Source organism: Miniopterus schreibersii, assembly GCF_964146895.1.
Source record: "Miniopterus schreibersii genome assembly, chromosome: 3".
NCBI lineage: Eukaryota > Metazoa > Chordata > Mammalia > Chiroptera > Miniopteridae > Miniopterus > Miniopterus schreibersii.
Window position 1 is genome coordinate 15,982,603 of NC_138103.1, and position 24,845 is coordinate 16,007,447.

The 24,845-nt window shown below is 47.1% G+C and overlaps 1 protein-coding gene across 1 annotated transcript in view; it reads left to right on the forward strand.

Moving 5' to 3' along the window:
- The window catches only part of ABAT (4-aminobutyrate aminotransferase), an 84,706-nt gene that overhangs the window by 55,284 nt on the left and 4,577 nt on the right, over window positions 1-24,845 (forward strand). The window contains exons 4-14 of the mRNA XM_081132490.1: window positions 924-953; window positions 2,345-2,462; window positions 5,914-5,963; window positions 13,634-13,714; window positions 14,317-14,409; window positions 15,405-15,467; window positions 18,025-18,088; window positions 18,580-18,728; window positions 20,784-20,921; window positions 21,701-21,868; window positions 23,078-23,224. Of these exons, the coding sequence (XP_080988616.1) occupies window positions 924-953; window positions 2,345-2,462; window positions 5,914-5,963; window positions 13,634-13,714; window positions 14,317-14,409; window positions 15,405-15,467; window positions 18,025-18,088; window positions 18,580-18,728; window positions 20,784-20,921; window positions 21,701-21,868; window positions 23,078-23,224 (1,101 nt within the window). The remainder of the gene's footprint in view (window positions 1-923; window positions 954-2,344; window positions 2,463-5,913; window positions 5,964-13,633; window positions 13,715-14,316; window positions 14,410-15,404; window positions 15,468-18,024; window positions 18,089-18,579; window positions 18,729-20,783; window positions 20,922-21,700; window positions 21,869-23,077; window positions 23,225-24,845) is intronic.

Consider the following 24,845-nt stretch of genomic DNA (forward strand, 5'->3'; position numbering starts at 1 on the left):
TCTAAAGTGATATGCAATACTGTTCCTAATGTTTGCACCTAAAAAATAACAGTGTAAACATTTTCCATACAAATTAAATGTTTTTCTTTACATATTTTGCAGATTTTGTCCAGTGTCATTTTTTACTGTCAAAAGATGCCTGTTTTGTCACTGCAGCTATTTATACATCCAGAAATCTTTGCACTGATAAATGATTGTAGTTATTATGGAGAGTGTCTGCTAACAAAAGGAGAGCCTTTCCCATACATATTTCTATTGGGAAGCGGTAGATTTTAATTTAATAGTGAAATACTTTTGGAATAATATTTAATATTTTTGTCATTAATATTTTCTATTTTACTGTGGAAATATATAATTCTAATTGCCAAAGTATGACACTAATGCTAGAGTATATTTTATGTTAAATCATTTTTAGAGGTTAAATCTTTATAATATTAAAGTAGCCGGTATAATATAATTCCCAGGCTCTATATGGAATTGCACACTGGTTTATGGAATGTTCAGATTATAATTATAAATGGGTCTTTGTGTGCAAATTTATATTTCAGTTGATTTTATTTTCCTAACACGATGCTAAAGCCCTTTTTTCCTAAATAAAAAGAAAACCCATGCTTTTATGGACACTAGGTAAATGCCTTCAGCTTAAATTTTTTGGTTAAATCTTAATTTATTTGACTATCTTCCAAGTGTCTAATTCTTCAGTCTGCCTGTTATACTGGTCATTTAACTGTCAGGAGTAGTTTCCCACCAACCATTTATATTAAGCAATTTAAAATGTTTATATAATACTGTTGACTAATTAACTATGAAGTTATTGGCATGAAGGGGGAAGCAGGCCCAAGACTTGGAAAGACATGAAAGATTTTAAGCTACTTTGGAAGAGCGTGTCCTTGTCATAATGCTCTTGCCTCTCTTGCCCGCAGGAGTTAATGAAACAGCTGAATATAATTCAGGTAAGTGCGAATGAGAGAGCTTTCCTTCCATTGCTTCTCTGTTACAAGTTGCTGAGGGGCACAGATGCTTACTCTTTGCTGGCTCTGTTCAGAAAACCAAATGCAGCTGACTTTTATTCTGAACCTTTTTTCCCTAATTTTCCTTGGGCTTTTTTCTTTGACTCCTTGGTTATTTGTGTGTCGTTTAACTTCCACATTATGGTGAACTTCTCCAGTTTCTATCACTGATTTCCAATTTCATTGCATTGTGGTTAGAAAACATTTTGTGTGATTTCAGTTCTCTTGAATTTCTTGAGCCCTTTTATGGCCAAACATATGGTCTCTCCTGGAAAATGCTCCATGTGCACTTGGGAGGAATGTGTACTGTCCAGTTGTTGGGGGGGCTGTTCTGTGGATGTTTGTGAGATCTATTGGTTTGGAGTGTTGTTCTAACCTTGTTTGTCTTCCATTCCGCCTCCTGTTCTGTCCATCACTGAAAGCCATGTATGGAAAACTCCAGTACATAGACAACTTTCTTATAGAACTGTTTTTCCCCTTAAATTCTGCCTGTTTTTGCTTCACATATTTTGGGACTCTGTTATTAGGTACTTGTATGTTTATAATTGTTATATTTTCTTAGTGGACTGGCTCTTTATCATCATAAAATGCCTCTCTTTACTTCTAGGAACTTTTTTATTTTTACAGTGGATTTTGTTTGATAGTAGCATAAACCATTCCAGCTTTCTTATGATTGCTGTGAGAGTCATGTATCTTTTTTCAGCCTTTTTCTTTTAACCTATTTGTATTCATGAAACTCAAGTATGTTACATGTCAGCAGTTCATGGTTGAATCTTTTTAGTGCAGTCTGATGGTTTCTGACTTTTGATTAAATTGTTCAGTCCATCCACAGTTTAATGTTATTATTGATATGGCTGTCTGTACATCTTCCAGTTTACGTTTTTTTCTCTTTGCTCATATATTTTTTGTTCCTCTGTTTCTATTTTACTTTTTTTTTTTTTTGCATTGAGCGAGTAACTTCTAGTGTAACTTTTTCATTTCATTCATAATTACTATATTTTTTTTAGTTTTCTTAGTGCTCCAAGGCTTACCATATACATCTTATCAGAATCATCTTCAGAGATCTAGATCGACCTTCTTGTTGTGATGTGTGAAACACATACAGAAAACTTTATACAATACAAATTCACAGCTTAATTAACTATTATAAAGCAAATCACCCATGAAATTATCGCCAGGGCGAGAAACGTGATATTGCCAGCACCCATAAAGACCTTCCATATGTCCATAGAATGGTTAGCTCATGCTTCTTTTCACTAATTCAAGCTTGATCCTAAAAGACTGAGAATCTAGGGAGTTGCAGTGAGCCTGACTCAGTCTGTCTTTTCCCAAAGAATGCAGAGGCTGTGCATTTCTTCTGCAATTATGAAGAGAGCCGAGGCAACTACCTGGTCGATGTGGATGGCAACCGAATGTTGGATCTCTATTCCCAGATCTCCTCTGTCCCTATAGGTAAGAGCTGGAGAATCAGCCCTTGAATGTAACTTCCTCTCTCTCTTAGTCGTGGCCACCCAGACTCCAGAAGTCCCTTCCGGCAGGCACGTCCCTGCACGTTACCAGACACTTCCCTCAAGGGCAGAGAAGAGGAAAGGGTCATTCATAGAGGGTGTATTACTAGGGACTCTACATGTCTTCTCTCATTTACTCCTCCCCAAAGCCTGCAAGGTAGGTATGTATTAGTATCTGGTTTTGCAGATAGAGAAGCAAAGCTTGGACAAGCTCAGCAGCTTACAGAGGGAGCTGAGCCAGGCTGTGAACCAAGGTCTGTGGGACCGGAGTTTGATGTCAGCTGCCTTGGCTTAGGTTTCCCAAAAGAGCCTGAGGCAGGGATTCTGTGCATGTAGTTTATTAAGGGAGAGCTCTCAGCAGAAAAGGGAGGGAGGGAAACAAACAGGGCAGGGGGACAAGCTAAGAGGGATGAGCTGTCAGCCAGAGACCAACCACTGCCCAGTCCCCCACGGCATACTTGGGCATGCATTGCGTCCTGGAGTTGGTCCCAGCCTGGCCTTTTTGTACCCCTGTGCCAGTCAGTCACTGCCTGCCAGCCTCCAGAGGCAGAGCCTGTCATCTCTGGGGTGAAGTGGCTTCCAGTCTCCAAGGGCAATATTCCAGAGAAGGAGGCAGCTGGAGCCATTATCAGTTGCATGCACAGCAGCTGGGAGAGGGTACCCTTTGCAGCGAAGGTGCCCTAGTGGGGCACCAGCAGCATCTGCCTTCCCAGGCTCATCTTCTGGTCGCACAGAGCGTGACTCCTTGCTATAGGAAGGCACACAGGTGACAGGATGGATGAGCAGCTCGGAGGTTGATGTTTCTTTGGTCTATGGATTCCCCTTCGATCACTGGAATGTAGGTCGAGCGTTCCAGCAAGACCTGTCCCTTCATGGATAAGCTGGAACGTCCTTAGCTCCCCAGCAGCACCGCCCACTCCAGCAGCCTGGGGCCTTTCCCCTGAGGCCCCGAATCAGGTCTCCACTCCTCTGCTTCCCCATCCCAACCTGTTTATTTCCAATTAAGGTGCAATTAGACAGTAAGTGAATGACTCATTCTTTGAGTCCCATCATTCTCCTTGGCCTTGGAAGGCATTTTGGATGCTAAGATTTACAGACCCCTATCTCCATTTTGTGTTCAAGTGAAAGGAATTAGATCTTGAGGGATCGTGGGTTTGAATCCTCGCTCCACCATGTGTTAGCCGTGGGACTGTGGGCTGACTCCTGCATCCTTCCCCTCCCCCCCAGGGCTCCCTCCCTTGGAATCCCCAGCCAGCCAGTGTGGGGGGCGGGGAGCAGAGATCAGGCCAGCAGCCATTGCTCAAAGACTAGAAGTTCATAGTTTCTCTCTGGCCACCTTTTTTCCCATATCTGTAGTCTTTGAGATAATTTTTTAAACTAATAATTATTGTGAATTTGCTATATGCCTAGCATATTGCTAAGAGCCTTACATGTTATCTCATTAAATCCCTACAACAGTCCTGTAATATTGGATCTTTTAGCATCACCCCCCATTTACTGATGGGGAGCCAGCTTTCGAGAAGGTGTAGGGTTTGCCCAGTGTGTCCAGGAAGACAAAGGATTTGAGCCAACGACTCTCTGCCTCCTAAGCTCCCTTCTGTGGTAGCAGCCTTCCAGACAGCCACCCCTGCCCTGCTGTAGGGGCCATCCCTGGCTTCCAAAGCCCAGGGGTAGGACTTCCCCAGTCAGAGGGGCTGGCTCTGCTTTTATCTGTCCTTCTGAAGCCAGTAGACAAGCTGGATCTGTGATCCTCCCTGCACCTGTTCACCTACTGAGGCAAAGAAGTCATACCCATCCAAGGCAGTGTGAGAAAGAGCCAGAGCTGAGGGACCTCCAGCCAGAAAATGGGGGGAAACCCACAGGGTGTTCCTTTCTTGAGTAATGAGCACTTTCCAGCCTTGGGCCCAGCACGCCTTGGATTGGCATGGGGAGGGGCGAGTCCGGTGAGGGAAGACTGCTAACAACCCTTTCCCCTTGGTCCACCCCCCCTCCCCCGAACTCCCCCAGTCCATGCTCCCTGCAGCAGGCAGAGTGAAACCAGGGGCTTTTCACATCTGTTCACTTTTGATTCCATGGAGGAGAAATTCCCCCCGGGGGGATGCTGGGTCTTTAATACAGGTCTAAACTTGCTAATCTCTTATCTGGATGCCGCAGACCCCATGCTCAGAGATGGGCAGGCATCTCACCATAGTGCTATAGTCTCCTTTCAGAGTAAACCTATTTAAATTAAAAGTGAATTGATTGAAAGAAAAGAAGGTGTGCATGATAAAAATTGTGGTGCTTGAAGACTGAGAGTTTTTCTCCAAGTTCTACTTCCTGCTCCAAGATTCATGATGAGTCTTTTCTCATATATGAGCTCTTGCCATGTCGCTGGGTCTCTGCATTACTTATGCATTCAACTAGTATCTATTGAACTGAACACTTTCCACTGCATTTGAGGGTCTTACAATCTGGTCCCCTGACCTCAATACCTCCCACAAACTTGGAGGAAAGCCAGGTTTGATCAGAAATGATCAAAAAGCCTCAGAAATTATCAGAAAGCCTCCTGCACATGGTAGATGTTCAATAAATGGAAGTAAAGGCTTTGAGCCCAGGACATCTGGCCGCAGTACTGGTTAGTCCTGTTTTACACCTCCCTCCTTTACAATACAAGCTTCCATTTATTGAGCATCTACTATGTGCAAGGGGCTTTCTCTTCATCATTGCTAACCCTGGTAACAATTGATCTGCTACTGATGGACTTTAGGTTGCTTTCAAGCCTAGGGATTGGAGTGGCACGATTAAGATATGTAGGCATTGGTCATTATACGCACAAGATAAATTCATAGAAGAGTAATTGCTGAATCAAAAGGTATCTTAAACCTTGTTGTGGAGTGTCAGGCCCAGGCCGGGCAGTAAATGCAGCGGGACTCTGGGAATGAGCAGATGTGTGAAGGCAGAACCATCGGATACGCTGGTCACAGATTGCAGGTTGTACCACTCACTCACTTGGCTCCTGACCAAACTTATATTGCAATTTGACTTGATCTATAGGCACTGGGAGAGAAATCTAAGACCACATTTGTGATTCATCACGCCAGCCTGGGGCACCCCTCCCAGCCCTTGAAGTTCGCTTTCGCCTGCACTCACCTCCTATGTCTGTCTAGCTCTGTAGGTCTCAAACCTGATTCCCAGAATTACCTAAAGGACTTACTGAAGATTTCTGGGACATGCCCTGAAAGATTCCGAGTCAGAGGGTCTGGGTGGGCCCAAGAATTGGGTCTTTTTGTCTACAAAGGATAAAAAGACCCCTTGGTGTGAGAAGAGGTTGGAAAGGAGAGAAGGGGCAGGTGATGAGGAAGGGGCTCGGGACACTCAGCTGTGATGTTTGTCTCTAACCATATCCCCATCCCCAGGTTACAGCCATCCAGCGCTCATGAAACTCATCCAGCAGCCTCAGAATGCGGTAAGTCCCTGGGTTAAACAGGGTAAAACCCAAATGTGTTCATGGCAGTTCAGAGGATCATTGGGGCACCTTTGGAAATAGTCCACTCATTCATTCCATGAGTATCTATGGAGCACATACTACGTGCTAGGCACTTGGAATACCGTAGTGAGGAAAACAGCACCCCACTCCCATGGAGGCAGCCAGTTAATTTAACTCTCTACATGGAGGTGGAGAATTCCAACCAGGCTGAGTGCTACAGAGTGAGGTAAGCAGTGCTCTGTGGGCATAAAACAATGGTAATAATAATTAACAATAATTAAGAGCCTAACGTGTATAGTAACCCCCCCTTACAGGTTCACTTTCCACAGTAACCCATGGTCATCCGTGGCCTAAAACTATTAAGTGAAAAATTCCAGAAATAAGCAATTCATAAGTTTTAAATTGCACACTGTTCTGAGTATGTGATGAAATCGCACCGGGATTGGAATCATCTCTTTGTCCAGCATGTCCACACTGTAGACCTTCCCTGCCCGTCAATCACTCATCTTGTTATCCGAGTAACTCAGTATCACAGTGCATGTGTTCAAGTAGCCCTTATTTTACTTAGTAATGCCACATCAGCATACCTTTATTACAGTATATTGTTATCAATACTCTATTTCATTATTAGTTATTGTTGTCGATCTCTCACTGCCCCTAATTTACAAATTAAATTTTATCATAGGTATGTGTGTATAGGAAAAACATGCAAGCACTCAGTACTGTCTGCCACCTCAGGCATCACCGGGGGTCTTGGAACGTATCCTGTAGATAAGGGGGGATTACTGTGTAGACACTGTTTGGTGCTTCACAGTTTTCATACTGACAAGTCTATGAGGCGGGCACTGTTGTAATCCCCGTTTTACAGATGAGGAAACTGAGGCACAGAGTGGTTAAGTATTTGTGCAAGGTCACACAGTAAGAGGTGCCGGGAATAAAACCCACAGGAGCTGGGCTGTGTGGGATGGAGGGGCTGGGAGTCAGGGGAGATGCCCTAGGGGAGAGTTTGAGCCGAGATCTGAAGGTGGAGAAGGTGCTAACTGGGAGGAGGGGGCAGGGAGAAGAGTGGGATGGAGAGAAGCAGCGAGATTGAGGAACCTAAGAGGACTGCGTGGCCAGGTGGCCAGAGCCGAAAGAGCTGGGATCCAAGCAGGCCTCGATGTGCAAGGTTTTAGTTACAGGCTAGACCAGGGTTTGTCAGCCTCGGCACTCGTGGCACTTGGAGCCAGATCATCATCCCCTCCAGTGGGGTCGTCCTGTCCGTGTGGGATGTTCAGCAGCCTCTCTGGGCTCTGCCCACTTGATGACAGTAGCGCCCAGCCTCCGAAACTGTGAAAACTTAAAACGTCTGCAGATATTGCCTCCTGGTGGGTAGTGCCCCCCCTCCCCCCCCAGTTGAGAGCCCCTGCGGTAGGAAACTTCCATCTCTGTCCTGAGAGCAGTGGGAGCCTTGGGCAGTTACACTGGCTGTAACACACGTGGGACATGGGTCCGTCCTGAGTGCCCCGATCAGTGAATCTTCCCACATGACCCAGTGTCTCAACGTTTCTTTATCGCTCCTTTAAGGAGTGTTTTTAATCATTATTTTCCCAATTGTCCTCCCCTCGTGAAATTTTAATGCCACCACCTGTTAGTTTCCTGTGGTGTCGTCACAAATTGCCACCAGCCTCGTGGTTTAAAACAATGCCCACTGACTATGTCACTGATTTTGTTGATCAGGAGCCTGGTGGGCTCAGCCTAGCGCTCTGCTGAGCATCTCAGAAAGCTGGAATCCGCTCTTAGCTGGAGGCTGGGGGCTCATTCAGGTTGTTAGCAGAACTCACTTCATTCTCACGGTGTCCACATATCCCACCATCTTCACGCCAGCAACCCCGGGCCAATCCTTTGCTCTGTCTTCCATCACTCTTTCTGCTCTTAGCAAAGGGCTCCCGTGGTTGCACTGTGCCCACCCAGAAGATCCATAATAACCTCCCTATCTGAACCAATTGGGAACCTTAATTACATCTGCAGAGTCCCTTTTGCCCTATAACGTACTCACAATCCCAGGGTTGAGGGTGTGGCATCTTCTTGGGGGCCACATTGTATCTACAGCACGCCTCTACAGTATGGTCTATCAAGCATGGCATACGCTAAGGCAATACCCCACAGCTGTCTGTGCTCTCTATATCACAGAGTAGGGTGTTTTTCACCCCCACTGAGAATTCGTGAATTGCAGATGGTCCCCACCACATGTACCACCCCGTTACCCTTCCCCCAGACCACTCCCCTTATTCTAACAGCACAGGCGTGCTCCTTCCTTCTTTGCACATGAACGGAGTCACACAGTGTGTCCTCTTCATCACGTCTGGTTAATTCACTCCAAACCCATCTGCATGATCCATCCTCACCGTGCAGAGCCCCAGACCACCTATGCCCGTTCCACTGTGTGAGTACCCACTGCTCGTGGGCATTTGGGTTGTTCCTACAAAGACAGCTACCGTGACCATCTGAGTAGCTGTCCTCCGGTGAACACAGTCCTGGTCTCCAGTGGATACAGGTCCAGGAGTGGAGCTGTAGGATGGCATAGCGAGCAGTTTTCCAAACTGGGTTTCAGTTTCCACTCCCCCCAGCAGCGTGTGTGAGTTGAAGTGACACCGAATGTCATTGGGGGGGGGCTTTCATTTTTTCCCCTCTTTACAAATGGGTTTGCCCTGCCTGGGAGGGACTTGGGGACATTTCTCCCTCCGATTGGTTGACAAGTTCAGGGGCCGCAGTAGAGGACTCGAGGGCATCATGCAGGCTCTGTGAGTGTGTTTACATTCAAAGCCCAACTTTGTTTTGAAACGTTGTGCAGATACCAGATGCCTCAGCAGTTGGTGCTGAAAAAAATGTGTCAACAAACATGTCACACACATTTGCAGTGTCAGCTGCCTCCGAAGGAAGAATCGTCCTCAGCAGCACGTGACTTTAAGGCCCAGGGATTCTGACTTTGGGGGATGCCCTGCCTCCACCTGTCCCTGCCAGGAACCTGGATGCCACACTTCATCCCCTGGCCTCTTCACCCCTCACCTCTCACCCCTGGCCAGTCAGAACCAGTCGTAGCTCTGCATCTTCCACTTGGATTTTCCCCAGCCACCCCTCTCCAACTGTTCCTCCACATTCATTCTAATCTCCCCCAAACCACTCTCCAACTGCGCTGTGCATGGAGCCCTTTCCGGGGACCCATTACCTTCAGGACACACCCCAAACTCCTCCACTGTACATGCAAAGCCCTGCATCAGCTGCCTCCTGCTTCTTCAGCCTTATCTCTTGACATTTGTTTATTTACAAACTCTTGATTGAATACCTACTGTGTGCTGGGGACTGTTCTGGTGCTGGGACTGGATAGCAGCATTATAGTCTGGATCACAGTGTTGACCTTGCTCTGCAGAGGACTGCAGTGGGGCAAGGTGACTGGCACAGTCTCAGAGAAACAGCAGCTGATGTGCTCAGGTGGTCGTTGTGGTATTTGGCCTGCCCTGGGCAGGTTCCTGCCCAGTCATTGAAGTCCTGAGAAGCGGCTTATCGACTCTTCCTACCCCAGTCACAGCACCTGAGACTCCCACATAATTACTCCAGGTGACTGGGAAAATGAAGCCATGTCTTCTGGATCCAATGTCTGGTTTCCCGTTATAATTTAAGTCACCCGGGCCACCTCATTTAAATGCCCTTAAGTTATGCAATGATTATTGGGCACTACATGTGCCCTTCACACTGCAATGAGTGATGAGCACAGTCTGACATCTGGGGCACCTGGCCTGGCCAGGGAAGACATGTGCCATCCCTCTGACCTCCAGGCCTTTCCACCGGTGTGACTCTATCCTTCAAGACTGAGCTGTGTCACCTCACTGGCCTTATAAGTCCCCAGGGAGGGGTCCATCTTCTGGCAGATGAAGACCCTGAAGCCCAGAGAGGTTAAGTAACTTGCCCCAGGTCGTACAGCCACTTAAACCAAAGCCATTCTCTACACATCGCACTTTAGCGCTGCTGAGTCTGATGGCAAGTGTTCTAGAAACTTGTCCTCATTAGATTCTGCTCCCCAATGTCCCAGATATCCTCTGTTCTTAGTCACGCTTTGTCAAACAGGAACATCACCCACACATCTTCCCTGGGCCCGGATAGGCAATCAAGCTGCCGGCCAGCCCCTGTGGGAGCCACTCCCACCCCCGCCAATGGTGGCAGTTTACCCCGACCTTCATCTCATGATTGGCTTGATTTCCCAGGAGCCCCACTCAGATCGGAGCCAAAGGAAATGTCCCTTAAGGTCCCGCCAGGCCAGCCAAGATCCCTGGGTTGCACCAAGCAAACTTGTATCCATCGCTAACATTATCAGGTGGAGGCCACCTGCAGCGCCTGGCAGACAGTGGAGTCTGAAGTCAGCAAACCTGTGTTTGGGTTGTTTTTCTGCCCTTTCCTATCTGTGTGACTTGGGGCAAGTTGCTTGACCTCTCTGGTCCTCAGTTTCCTCACAATGAGAAGGGTTAACTCCCCCCACCACTTACCTAGTCTGGAGTGTGAACCTCCCACAATGTCTAGCTGTCGGAGCCAAATTCCCAAGCAACCAGGGGCCTAAGTGCTGGGGCTCCCCTCCTTGGGCTTCCTCCTATGTAGTGATCCCACTGTTTGTATTTGCATTGAGTTAATTACACCAGCTGTCCGAGAGAGAGAGAGAGAGAGAGAGAGAGAGAGAGAGAGAGAGAGAGAGGTACCCCAGAAGGCCCCAGATCCTAGGCTCACCCTATCCTCCCCCTTTAATTAACTTTTTATTTTAGACTAATTTCCGATTTACAGACAAGTTGTAAAGACAGTTCCCATCTACCTTTGCCCAGTTCCTCCCAGTGTTAACACCTTACTCTCCATGGTACCCTTGTGAAAACTAAGACATTAACATTGGTGCATTATGTACTACAGACTTTATTCAGATTTCCCATTTCCCCACTACTGCCTGTTTTTGGTTCCAGGATCCCATCCAGGATGTCACATTGCACTTAGTACAAACCCTTTTCATAACCCAAACCCGATTCCTGGTGATCTCACTGTGTATCCACAGGAAGGACCCCTCCCAGACCCTTCCCAGTCCTGTCAGGGGGACTGGCTGCACCTTGAGGGACGGGGTGGCTCTGCTTTTATTCCATCTGCATTTCCATCTGTGTCTTTAGGGGAGGCCTAGAAATGAGATCGCCGGGTCAGAGCATAAATACTGTAAGGCTCTTAATACACATTGACACTTCTTGGGGTGGAACCTTTTGCCCCCATCGGTGTCCTGCCAGAACTGGACATTATCTTTTTCCTCGCTTTAGGGAGGTGTTCGAGGCCAAGCTGGTGGGGAGTTTTGGGACCCTTGGTCCTGTGTGTGCCCCTCACCCTGCCCTGTAAACAGCCAGCAGCCCCGCCTGTGTCTGAAGCCAGCAAGGCAGGGGCTGCTTTTGTTCAGGAGTGGGGCTGCATGAGGGTGGGACTGTCCCTCAGCCACAGACTGTTTTAAGAAAAATTTGGCCAGCATTTAAAGTGGGGCAATTTCTCATTAAAATCTGCGTTTCCCTTTTCTTTCAAAATGTGGAGGCTCTGGTTCCCTTGGCCTTCCTCCCTGCTCTGCAGTCCCAGGGCAGGGCTGACCCAACCTCAGACAAACAAGTTCTTAGTAACCAACATGCCCCCTCGTCTCCCAACTATCAAAAGCGAGTCTGTTTAGCATCAGGCTTGCACTGTTGATTTCCCTGCAGAGAGAAATACTTCTCTCGACCCACATCTATCAAAATTAGGGGGAGAAAATCAACAAAGAGAGTCTAAGTAATTTTTCTAACATTGCTTTTCTCATACTCCTCCCATCCTGTTTATTTAGCCAGCTCCCTCATCAGATTGCTTTCCTAAGCTCTGCTCCATTTAGAAATTCTAGACCTGCCACTGCCTTGTACGTCTTTTTTCCATGTTTATTTAATTAATTCACATGCAGTCAGATTCATTCTTTGTACTATATAGTTGTGTGAATTTCATCAAATGCACAGTATACAGTCACTGTCAAAATCCCTGGCCAGGTGGCTTGGTTGGAGTGTCATCCCATACAGCCAAGGCCTACAGGTTCGGTTCCTAATTAAGGCTACCAATTAATGTTTCTCTCTCATATCGATGTTTCTTTCTCTTCCTCCCTTTCTCTCAAGTCAATAAAAACATACCCTTGGGTGACAATTTAAAAAAAAATCCAGACATATTTTCACACCAACACTTTTTAAGACCCAAAAAGTGGAAACAGCCCAGTGTCCATTGACGGATGAATGGATAAACAAAATGTGGCCCATCCATACAATGGAATATTATGCAGCCTTAAAAAGGAAGGAAAGTCTGTCTCATGCTACAACATGGGTTAACCTGGAGGACATGATGCTAAATGAAACAAGCCAGTCACAAAAAGATGAATACTGTATGATTCCACTTATATGAGGTCCCTAGCATTGTCAAATTCAGAGAGACAGAAAATAGAAGCATGGTTGCTAGGAGCTGGGGGAGGGAGAATGGGCAGTCAGTGTCATATGGATATAGTTTCAGTTTTGTAAGATAAAACAGTTCTGGAGATGGATGGTGGTGATGGCTACGCAACAATGTGAATATACTTAACACTACTGAACTGTGTACTTATAAATGGTTAAGATGGTAAATTTTATTTTAAGTGTTTTTTACCACATTTTTCAGAAATCCAGACATGGTACAGTTCATCACCCCAAACATTCTCCCCAGCCTGTTTGCAGTCAATCCCACCTCACCCCTGGCACCCATGAGCTGTTTTCTGTCCCTCTAGTTTCTCCTTTTCCAGAATGTCGTCTAAATGGAACCATGTTGCGTGTAACCCTTTGATTCCACCTCTTGTCACTCAGCACTGAGACTTTGAGATTCTTCCATGTTCTTCTTGCCCTTGCGTGTGTCAGCATATTGTTCCTCCTCATTGCTGAGCAGTAGTCCCCGGTGTGTGGGTGGACCACAGTTTATTTCTCCTTTCCCCAGTGGAGAGACACTTGGGTTGTTTCCAGGTTTGGGCAAATAAAAACAAAAGCCTCTATAAACATTCATGTTTATTCATGTCTTTGTGTGGACACACGCTTTCATCTCACTTCGGTAAACTCCTAGATGTGGTGTTGCTCCGTCATAGGGTGCGTGTGTGTTTAACATGATAAGAAACTGCCAGATAGCTTCCCAAAGTGGTTGAACCTCGTTACCTTCCTACAGCTGTGAACAAGAATTCTAGGTGCTCCACATCCTCATCAGCACTTGTTATTGTCTACTTTTTAATTTTTAGCCATTCTGATGTTTTGTTTTGTTTTTTAATTATATATTCATAGGAAATTGCAAAGAAAAAAACAACACATTACAAAGAGGTCTCATGTACCCTTCGCCCACTTTCCCCAAAGGTAGCATCTTGGTAATTATAGTGCTATATCACAACCAAGAAATTGGCACTTCTTTTTAAAACTCTGAGCAATCCCGGTGGATTTCTCTAAAAGTACAGGGAAATCCATTATTTCAGCCCCGACACACCACCATCAGCCTACTGGACCCCACCCCTGTGAACAGCATGGTGAGCTGGCAGGGAGCTGGGTCAAGGACGAGTGGTCACTGTTTGTCTCGGGCCCTTTTTGCAGAGCACGTTCATCAACAGACCTGCCTTGGGAATCCTGCCTCCAGAGAATTTTGTGGAGAAGCTGCGGGAGTCCTTGCTCTCGGTGAGTGGTGAGTCTGCGGGGACGACCCTCCGCTGCAGGGACCCACCTCCACCTGGGCCCCAGGTCCTCCCCACAGGAAACTTTTGGAGGCGGCACCAGCAGAAGGAAAGGGTTGTGATTCATACAGTCAGGATGGGGTGTTTCTACTTCACTCTTTGTGCTGTTTCTTTCACAGAGTATTTTTACTTTTCCTTTTGAAGAGAAGAGGGATACCTTGTGTGTAGGAAAAAGGGAACTCAGGAAAAATTTAATATTTGTCCCATGACAGGAGTTTTGCTTGGTCTTCAGCCTGCCTTGATGTTTCGGTGTCAGTTGTTACAATGATTAAAATCATTCAGAACCTCAACTTCTCACCTGTGGGTATCTTGAGGGGTGGCAGTTGCCTCAGGAGGGATAGACTGGGCTTTTCGTCACCCTCTTTTCTTCTCTGCCCTCCTACTTGGCTTTTCCACCCCCCAGAAGAGCCCGAGTCAAGTCTCCCAGACCAACTGCTTCCAGGATATCCCTGGTTCTGTCCCAGCCTCCCTCTGCCTCCTACAGCTCCAGCTAGGGGAGGGGGAGTCCAGATGGAGCTGAGCCCACAGCTGTTTCTCTGCCTGCAGGTGGCTCCTAAAGGAATGTCCCAGCTCATTACCATGGCCTGTGGCTCCTGCTCCAATGAAAATGCCTTCAAGACCATCTTCATGTGGTACCGGGTAAGGTTTGAGACGTGAACACACACACGCGCGCGCACACACACACACACACACACACAACAGAAGCTCCCCAGCACCCTTTGTCCTGTTGTTCATCCCAACTGGCCAGAGTTTTGGACATCAGTGAGCATGCTCAAAACCCAGAGGGGGCCATTTCCTGATGGGGCTTTCCAAACATCCCAGTGGGGAATGGTGCAAAGAGCCGAGGCTTTGGCACCAAACTTACCCAGTGTAATTACACTATTATACCTGGAATAACATATACCGTCTCAGCAGATCTTAGTGGTTGCTAACAGAAGAGTAATGCATCTTATGTATTCATCTATTTATTTCATTACAAGCACAATATCAATCTCATGCTTTAGTACATAAGGGTAATATCATGTTGAACATACTCAAAAAGTCAGGAGGCTTTGACTAGAAATAAAATAACAAAAATTTATTCAAGGATCTTAAGGTTTGCATACCAGAAACACTCCTAGACAATACCCAGAGTGTTCCAAAGAAGAAAGAAAAGTCTGGGAGTTTTATAGTAAAAAGCACATTCTCGAGAAGAATCAGTGCTGCATTCTAGCCTCAAGATTGGTCCACAATGGTGACTGTCAGATGTCTGTCAGTCTAGACAATGTAACATTCTCTTCTTGAGGTCATTCTGAAGGTGTGATGTATGTCCAGGCATTGACACACAACGCACGCATGAGGTACGTCCAGATACTGACGTGGGACTGGAAGGTTCAAAAGTTTAAGGTCCTAGAGTCGGTTAAAAAGAGAATAGTCATTTCCTTTTGCCACAGCCCACTTGAAATTAATAATTTAGCAGCTTGACCACAGTGACTCCATTTTATTTATTCACTCTATTCCTCAATCAACACATAAGATCAACTCCTGAGAGATCACTCTCTAGTTGTCTGGACTAACTATGGCTTCAAGTAGAAAGTGGAAATTCCTCCTAGCCCAGAGCATTTCTGAGATTTTCTTCTGTTCTGTTTTGTCAGAACAAGGAAAGGGGTCAAACGGGTTTCTCCAAAGAGGAGCTGGAGACGTGCATGGTCAACCAGGTAGGTGGAGCGGGCCCTTTCTCCTCTCCTCCACGAGGGACTGCCCAGTCCCCCTCAGGCTGATGCTAGTTAATGGACCCTGTCCTTCTCAAATAGTCAGCACAGGCCGCCATAACAAATGCCATAGACTGAGGGACTTAAACAGCAGACATGTATTTTCTCACAGTTACGAGGGCTGGAAGTCAACGATCAGGATGCCAGCTGATTTGGTTCCCCAGGGCAGGCTCTCTTCCTGGCCTGCAGACAGCTGCCTTCTCACTGTGTCCTTCCAAGTCTGGGAGAGGGTTAGCAAGCTCTCTTGTGCCTCTTTTTATAAAGACACTAATCCCATTGGGGGGGGGGCCCTTATGACATCCAACCCTAATCATCTCCCCAGGGCCCCACATTCAGATACCATGGCACTGAGGTTAGGGCTTCAACCTATGAATTTTGGGGGAAACAAACGTTCAGTTCATAACAAGGGGTCCCCCAAGAATTCTACCTCCCTAGTTGGTATTAAGGCAAAGTCCTAACCCAGGACAACAGTTTCTCAGAACAGCTGCCTGAATTTAACCCCTTCTAAGGAGGGCTTTAATGTAGTCTCTAGAATAATCCAAAATGTCAACACAAATGTATGCACAAGGGAATTCACCCATTGGTGTTTAGAGTTAACGATAACCCAAAAGATAGGAAACCACCTCTATATTCAGTAATAGGGAAAGAGGGATTAAGTATAGGGGTTCCCAGGGACACCATGAAGGCTACTCAACAGCAGTGATGGGGACCACAGGGAAAACCAAGCAGGTAGACCCAAGCTCCGCAGCCAGCTTCAACCAGAGCGCGCCTGTCCTTCCCGCTTTCACGCATGGGGTCCCATTACGATTTAGACAGAAACGTGTGCTGATTAAAAAAGAATCAGGGGCCACTGAACTCAATTACGCACTGCGTACATCTACAATATCCTGCAGCAAAAACTGTTAGGACGGGTTTCTCTGCTTGGAGACAGGCACGCCATAATTTAGTGAAAACAGTGACTGCAAATAAATATACAGGAAATTACTGTGAAATCCTGCTAACTTGTTTATAATGGGATGCCTAAGGGTGGTAAATTGTTTCATTTCCTTGTTTTCCTTTGTGCTTTCTTAATTTTTTATTTCTAATCCCGCCTCTTGCTAGCAATAGATCCATACTCTTCACCACAGTCATACAAACCTACATAAACTTAAGCTTTTTCTTTTTTCTTCTGGCCTTTTTTTTTTAAGAAATGGATTGTGCCCAGCCTCTTTCTCATTTGCTATCCATGGACATCCTAGTCCATCAATATTTTTAGATTTCATTCTCCCTGGTTAATGTCTGCAGCCAAAGATGTGTGGTGATGTGTATATATTACATTTACACAAAGGAACAAGAAAAATGTTTTCTTTCCTCAACAAAGGGAAATGACAGGACGGTTACTGGAGTTTGTGGGAGGAGCTCTTAGAGCTTTTCCCCGGGGGTTCTCAGGTACCTGGTGGGGATCAGCCACCCAAATAACATGCTGTATCAAATTCCCAGAGACTAGGGGTCCCCCTGGTTGCTTCTGCCGCATCCTCAGTAGTTCTACCTGAGTCAGCCAGAAACAGGTGTGATCCCTTGCCAGGTGGAGGGTCAGGAAACAGTGCAGCTGTGCCATCCGCTGGGGACTGGGAGTTCAAGCGTCCCTCCTGGACATGGGCAGCCGAGCTGCCCTGGAGAGATGGAAAGGTGGGGGTCCTCCCTGCCCACCCTCCTACTCTGGCACAGCAGAACTGCTCCAGAGGCCTGGGGCATTCATTCCCTGTGAGGTGCCCCACTCAGCCTCATGTCGTGGGAAGCACTGGTCAGCACCTTGCCCACCTGGTTCCTGTGGAAGCCAGAGCAGCCTGGTGGGGGGCAGCCTGCAGGAGTTGGAAGAGCCTGCAGACAGGGATTGAAAATTCAGAAGCCCCAAGCAGCCCAGCCGGTGGTGGCAGGTGATGTGAAGGAGAAATGTGGGCAGTGGGCCCTGGAGCAGCCACTTGCCCAGACTTTAGGCTCAGGCAACAAAAATGGGCCCAAATATTGCAGACTTTAAGAGAAGACAGTTCAGATATTTATGTGAAATCCTTTGATTAAAAATATTTTGGGGGACCATGTGGGCAAAACATCTATTGCCTGGCTATAGAAGTAGGGATTCAGCCCTAGTCAGTTTTTCTCAGTGGTTGGAGCATTGGCCCGAGGACTGAAGGGTCCCAGCTTCGATTCCAGCCAAGGACATTTACCTTGGTTGCAGGCTCAATCCCGGCCCTGGTCAGGGCTCATGCAGGAGACAATCGACGTGTCTCTCTCTTTCTCTACCTTCCACTCTCTCTGAAAAGCAATGAAAAAACATCCTCAGGTGAGGAGTAAAAAAACAAACAATAAGAGGGGAAAAAAAATAGTGGGAGTTCGGTTTGTGACTTTGGCCTGAGGAGGGATATCTGTTCTGACAGAATTTGGTGCTCCTCCATGTTCTCAGGGGCAACCGCAGAGCCCCCCACTTCTCACAGCTATGATCGATGACACTGTTTCTTGTTTCCAGGCCCCTGGCTGCCCCGACTACAGCATCCTCTCCTTCATGGGCGCCTTCCACGGGAGGACCATGGGTAAGGAGGGGCCGCTGGGATCCCGAGGTGGCTGTTAGAGTGGTAATAGCAGCAACAATAGCAGCCGCTGCCTTTGATCTCGGTGGGCGGTTTCCCCACCTTGTCTCATTGACTCCAAGCTGCTCTGCGGAGGGGATTTTTATGGCCACTGTGCAGGTGGGGAAATTGAGACTCAGCAAGAAGAGAAACACTCCAAGGCCACACAGTGACAGAGACAGGATTTGGACCTTTGTCTCTCTGACTTAAAGCCTGTGTTTAATCTGTGATGAATGGGAAAGCAACACACACACACACACACACACACACACACACACACACACGATTCATAGGTTCTGCTTTGGCTTCAGGCTGTTACGGGAACTGGGGCTCTGCAGGCAACAGGCCTCCCTGGGCATTGCAGTGTTGGTTTGAAATGCCCATCATCTGCTTTTTGAAGATTGTTCACTGTGCTCCCCCAAACCAAGCCTTCTCTTCTGTTTTGGGGGTCCTAGGTTGCTTAGCGACCACGCATTCCAAAGCTATTCACAAGATCGACATCCCTTCCTTTGACTGGCCCATTGCACCGTTCCCACGGCTGAAATACCCTCTGGAGGAGTTTGTGAAGGAGAACCAACAAGAAGAGGCCCGCTGCCTGGAAGAGGTAACAACACTCGAACCTTCCAGACCTTTCTCACACCCAGTCCCCTTACCCTCAACACCCCAACCCTTTGCCCCGGGGAAGAGGAACCTGCATGGCACACTCCCTGGGAGGAACATAAGACAGAGAGGACTCCTGTCCAAATGTTCCGTATCAGGGAAGGTTTTGCCACCCAGCATCCATCACTCCACTACTGGTGCCAATTTCAGTATCATTCATGTTTCTTCGGGGGCAAGCTTCAGTGACTCTGGACTAGAGAAAATGAATCCACGGAGAAAATATGGGGCAGCTCATAGAAAAGCGGTTGCACAGGACCCTCTAGTCCACTGTTTGTCAGCCTTCTCTCGAGTCCTAGGGCTGCTTTGGGAGCTTCGGGGTGCAAAGGGCAGGGGAGGGACTGAGGACATGTACCCCTGTCGCCATGCCTCCACTTCAACCAGAAGAGGCCCCCTTTGATCTGTTCCATGTGTTGGGGTTCCAGGTAAGACACTGGAACGATCCTGTTGCTGGGGGGAAATGGCTTTCACTCTTCAGGTTGGGATTTGAGCTCAAATAAGGCTAATCTGAGGCTGATTTTCCTCTGAGGCATATTCTTTTTCGAGTTCTAGTGAATGCCTACTAGGGGTGAGGCAAAGTGCTGGGTGCTGGGTATTTCGTAGTAAATGAAAGAGACAAGATAAAGGAGTCTAGTACAGCCTGTCCCATAGAAAGATAAGGCAGGCCCCACGTGTCGTATAGCTTTGTAACGATTGCATTTCGTAAAAGTTAGAAAAATGGGTGAAATTCATTTTAGTAACATTTTATGGAACCCAATCCATCCAAAATAGTAATTAATGTGTCTTATGTCGATGTTCCCTCCCTCCCCCTTCTCCCTCCTTTCTACTCTGTCTAAAAAAAAAAATCAATGGGAAAAGTCCTTGGGTGAGGATTTTAAAAAAATTATTGATGAGGTATTTTTATATTCTTTTTTGGTGTTAAATCTTTGCAATCCTGTGCGTTTTACACTCAGACACATCTCGGTTTGGACCACTTACATTGCATGTGCTCAGTAGCCACATGTGGCTTGCCGCCATCTAATTGGAGAGTGCAGGGTAGTGGGAACCACAGCACCAAACAGATATGAGAAAAACCATGTGATGACAACATGCAAATGATTCTCTGAAAGCAAAGGGAAGCGCCTCGGAGCCCCTGGGGTGCCCTGTGGAGACCAAGGCCTAACTCACACCATCCACACAAGAGGTTTCCCCCTAGTTCTGCATAACAGAGAAAGATTGCCCTTGTTCTATCTAGGTATATGGTCTAGGGTTTTTAGTTATGTATAATTATTAAGTTATTAATAAAGTATCACAATTGCTACTCTAATTGTCTATAAGATGATGCCCATATTAGAACAAGAGTTCGAGAAATATAACCACTTAGTGACAATCAGGTGCTTTTCTTACAACCCCCAAAATCTGTTAACAGATATTTAAAAAATCAATTTCAACCTTATTAGCATAATTTATGTAGTGTAAAATGCACTAATTTAAATGTCTAGTTCAATAAGTTTTGACAAATAAATATACTCATATAAGCATCTTATCATCTTGGAAAATGTCCTTGGGTCAGCCTGAGGAGTCTATGTAGGACCCCCCCCCACCTGTGCAACCAGTGCTTGGATCTATTATTATAGCTGAGTTTGACCTCAGCTTCTCAAACAAATTTTCATCCCAGATTCTGCACAGAAAGGACTCTCCAACCAATAATAATAATACAACAGTAACAAAAATAGATTTTGTCAGCATGCCTATTGCACAGATCAGGAAAGTGAGGCTTCAGAAAGTTAAATGATTTGCTCCAAGTCATCAGTCTGTCCCCACAGAGGCTGGCCCCAGTCCTAAGTAGGACACATCCCCATCCACACCTGTGGCTCTGAGTGGGCATCGCAGTCTGCACCGGAAGTGCACACAAACACATTTTCAATGTAACTCGGGGGGCAGCACAGGACCCCACATGCCCATCCGTGGGTGCTGCTCAGAGCCTCCATGAGCCATTGTCAGTTTCCACTTTGGAATCCAGGTGGAGGATCTGATCGTGAAATATCGGAAAAAGAAGAGGACAGTGGCCGGGATCATCGTAGAGCCCATCCAGTCTGAGGGTGGAGACAACCACGCGTCGGATGATTTCTTCCGGAAGCTGAGAGACATCTCCAGGAAGGTCCGTGCCTAGGTCAAGGTTGGACGGGGCCACAGCCCATTTTCATCTGGTTTCCCAGAGCAAAGGGTACCTTTGCTCCCCTTATAAACTCCCAGATATTCAAAGGCTGTCTGTTGGCCTCACGGGTAAAGACTTTGCAGGCGGGGCAGGATAGGGAATTCTTCCCTGAAATCTTATTGCCAAACCAGTCTCCAGCCTGCTGCCTTAGTCAGAGGCTTTTGTAATCAAGAGATTCCTGGGAAGGACTTAGCCTCCACCTTTTTCTTCCTAGAGACCCCACCTCATCTTTTAGCCCAGTGTAGTCCATATTCAACAGAAGCTAAATGAACAGACTTCATGTTAATGTCATGCTTATTTTAATGTCCTGCGTGTACAAATGGCACATCCAGCTAGCATGTTCACAGATGAAGGCTATATGACATGACTTGATTTAAACACAAACACTAAGTAAATAATTGTCCAGGCGATGACGATGTTTGGGAAGTAGGGCTCGGCCTCACTGCTGGGCCTCACTCGTCAGTCATCTGGCTCAGGGACTGAAGCCGAGTGAGATGCTGCCCTGCTTTGGTTCAGGGGGTATTCGATGTTCTGGTTTGGTTCCAGCTCAGTAGCTGGAGGAAATTTCCAGATACAGCTCTGCCCACTTAAGCATTTGTTTAGTTTTGCCAAGAACATGGGGTTGGCTTGCAGTTCAGAAAACAAGGACTCTCTGGCCAGGTGAGGGGGTTGGAGGTTGGTCGATTGTGGTGGGTGTTTATTTCTCCCTCTTCTCTCTCCAGCATGGCTGTGCCTTCTTGGTGGATGAGGTCCAGACAGGAGGGGGCTGCACTGGCAAGTTCTGGGCCCATGAGCACTGGGGCTTGGATGACCCTGCAGACGTGATGACCTTCAGCAAGAAGATGATGACCGGGGGCTTCTTCCACAAGGAGGAGTTCAGGCCCAATGCCGTGAGTGCTAGGCCCTCCCTTCCCTCCTTTCCAGAACAGGGGAAGGAGGGGGGTGAAGCAGCATTCCTTTCACATGACTGCTCCTTTCTCACAAACCAGGAACTGAGTGGACACAATGAGTCACAGAAGTTTTCTAAGGCCCAATTCTTATCGATTTAATTAGCCAGTGATTATGATCACCCTGCCCTCTCTGCAGGGCTGACTTCATATCAGGCCATTGTCAGTCTTCTAACTTTTCTGTGTGTGTTAATACCTGCTGCTGTGAACTGAGCATTTACTCTGAGCCTGGCCCAGTTCTAAGTAGTCCTCATGTACTTTTAAACCTTACAATAATCTAACCAAGGTGGTGTTATTTTTAACTCCCATTTTACTAATGAGGAATCAGGCACAGACTGATTAAGTAAGTTGTCCAAGGTCACACAGCCCACTAAGTTATAAAGACAAGACTCAAACCCAGAGTCCTGCTCTTAACTACTACACTGTACTACCACATGTACATATGGATTCTCATAAACACACACAGAGTTATCAGGGGCTTGGGATCCTTCCTTCACCATTCCTGCATGTAGTTTCCACCCCCGAGGATGCTTCATGGTCCAAAATGGCTGCTGCAGCTCCAGCCATCCCATCCCAATTCTAGGCAGTCAGAAGGAAAAAGGAGGGAAGCACAAAGTGACCCTCTTTTTATCTTTAGTGGCCTTCCCAGTAATCCCACAACACTTCTGTTTCTAACACTGATTCAGATCTGGTCACTTGGCCACTCCTAACTTCAAGAGAGGCTGGGAAATATGTTTTAGTTGGCTGCATTGACATCCTGAATAATTCATGGAGGAATAATTTGGGTGGTCTTTGAAGGCCAGACTGCCATCAATCCACTTGAGTCTACCACCTATAGTTTTTCTGGACAAATCACTTAACCTCTCGGAACCTCAGCTTCCTCCACTATAAAATGAAGATTATAGTTGAGGGCCAGCTATCTTGATTTCCCCAAGACTGAGGGGTTTCCCAGCACATGGAGGAGTTGGTCTCCCTCATAGTCGTACTGATAGTTGTACCTCCTTATAGGGTCGTTGTTGGAATAATTCATTGTAGATGCTCTGCGTTAGTTTCTCTCTTCTGAAATGGGGGACAAGGTGTGTCTGGGGGAAGTGGGCCCCTGAAGGGTGTGCCCATGTGTGAGCCTTTCCAATGCCCCGTACCTTCTTCCAGCCATACCGGATCTTTAACACCTGGCTGGGGGACCCGTCCAAGAACCTGCTGCTGGCCGAGGTCATCAATGTCATCAAGCGGGAGGACCTGCTGAATAACGCAGCCCATGCTGGGAAGGCCCTGCTCACGGGGCTGCTGGACCTTCAGGTACCCACCCAGCTCAGCTCTCCCCAGCTGTCCCAGGACCCCACCTATGGCTCTCACAGTGCCGGGCGGCCCTTCAGCTTGGCATCACTCCTGCTCCTCCAGCAGGTGCAGAAGTGGGAGCTCCGGGTACCATACCTGGCCCACAGGCAGGGTGCCGGATTTAGCAAATTACAATACAGGATGCCAGTGTAATTTGAAAAACAGCAACTTCTTTTTTTTTAGCATAAAAGTATACCCCCTGAAACATTTGGGACATACTTATACCAAAAAGTTCTAAGTTGTTTATCTGGGAAATCCTATATTTTATTGGGCAACCTTAACTCAGAGCAGTTCCAACTTAGGAAAATATGATTATCCTCATTTTCTGGATGAGAAAAGGGAGGCTTGGGAAGGTGAGCAGCAGCAAGGGAGCCAGATTTTAAACCCAGATCTGTCCAATTGCAAAGACTCTGAAGGGCTTAAGTGTGCCTGTTAAGACGACTAATACCCTCTGGGTGGAATTTCTTTTTTTTTTTTTTTTCTTGGGTGGATTTGCATTTAAACTGAGGTTGAGCAGGAGCAGGCACTAGAAAAAGCCTCTGCAGTTGTCAGGCCCTTCCTCCCTGCTGGAGTGCTTCACTGTCCTCCAGCAGGGCAGGAGAAGAGACAGCTGTCCTTTGTTTCCCTGGTTGATGTCTGGGCCCTGCTTACAGATGTGGATGCAGCCAGGGCCAGGTTTGGTGGGGATCTGGTTGTTCTGGGCTGGCACAAACATTGCTTCCCCTGAGTCAGGTTCTGAGGACAGTGTTTCCCAAAGTAGTGTCAACTGATGGTCGTTGGCACTAATTCCACGCCAACAGGAATCCCCAATTTGGGGTGTTGGTGAAAAAGGAAACTTTATTCAGTGTAAAACAGCTCAATTGTGATACAGCATGGCTGTGAGGTGGCCCTGGGGCCAGGCCCCTCTCCAGCCTGACAGCTCTGCTCTGCTCCACTTTGCTCTCACCCATGCTGGTCAGCTAGAGAAACAGTCTTCAGTTTCTGGTGGGAAGGGAAAATGCACTCCTAGAGCAAGGGGGGAGCTGGCTTAAATAGACAGAAGTCCCTACCCCTGATCCCTGATTGTTCTGTCCTCATGCAAATAAGGACTCCAAAGCCTCGAAGTTTGATTGGTCCAAAAAGCACTGTCCTGATTGTTCAGAATAGAGCAGCTCTGGTTGGTGGGAGCTGTGCAGCTCCAATTGGATGGGGAGAGCCTCGGTCCTATTTGTTGCAATTGGACTCCAGAAGCTCCTTCCTAAGGCCTGGCTCAGACGGCAGAGACAGCACAGGCAGGCAGTTCAGTGCAGGCTTCTCCCTGAAGTGCAGTTTGCGTGAGAGGCCCCTGTGTAGAAATGGCTTCTAGGCTCTGTTGCTTTGTTTTTTGTTTGTTTGTTTAATTTGAGCCCAGTTAGCCTCCAGGAGCCCTTCTTTCTCAGGGTCCACAATAGGTTCCATATTCAAGATGTTGCTACAAAGAAGGCTTCCATGGAAACATCCCAGAGCCAAGACTGACATCTTGCTTTTAGGAGCCCTGAGCTCGCTCATGTAAAGGGATGGGAGCAGTTAGGCATCCTTATCAGGCCCTAAGGCTATAGGCAAG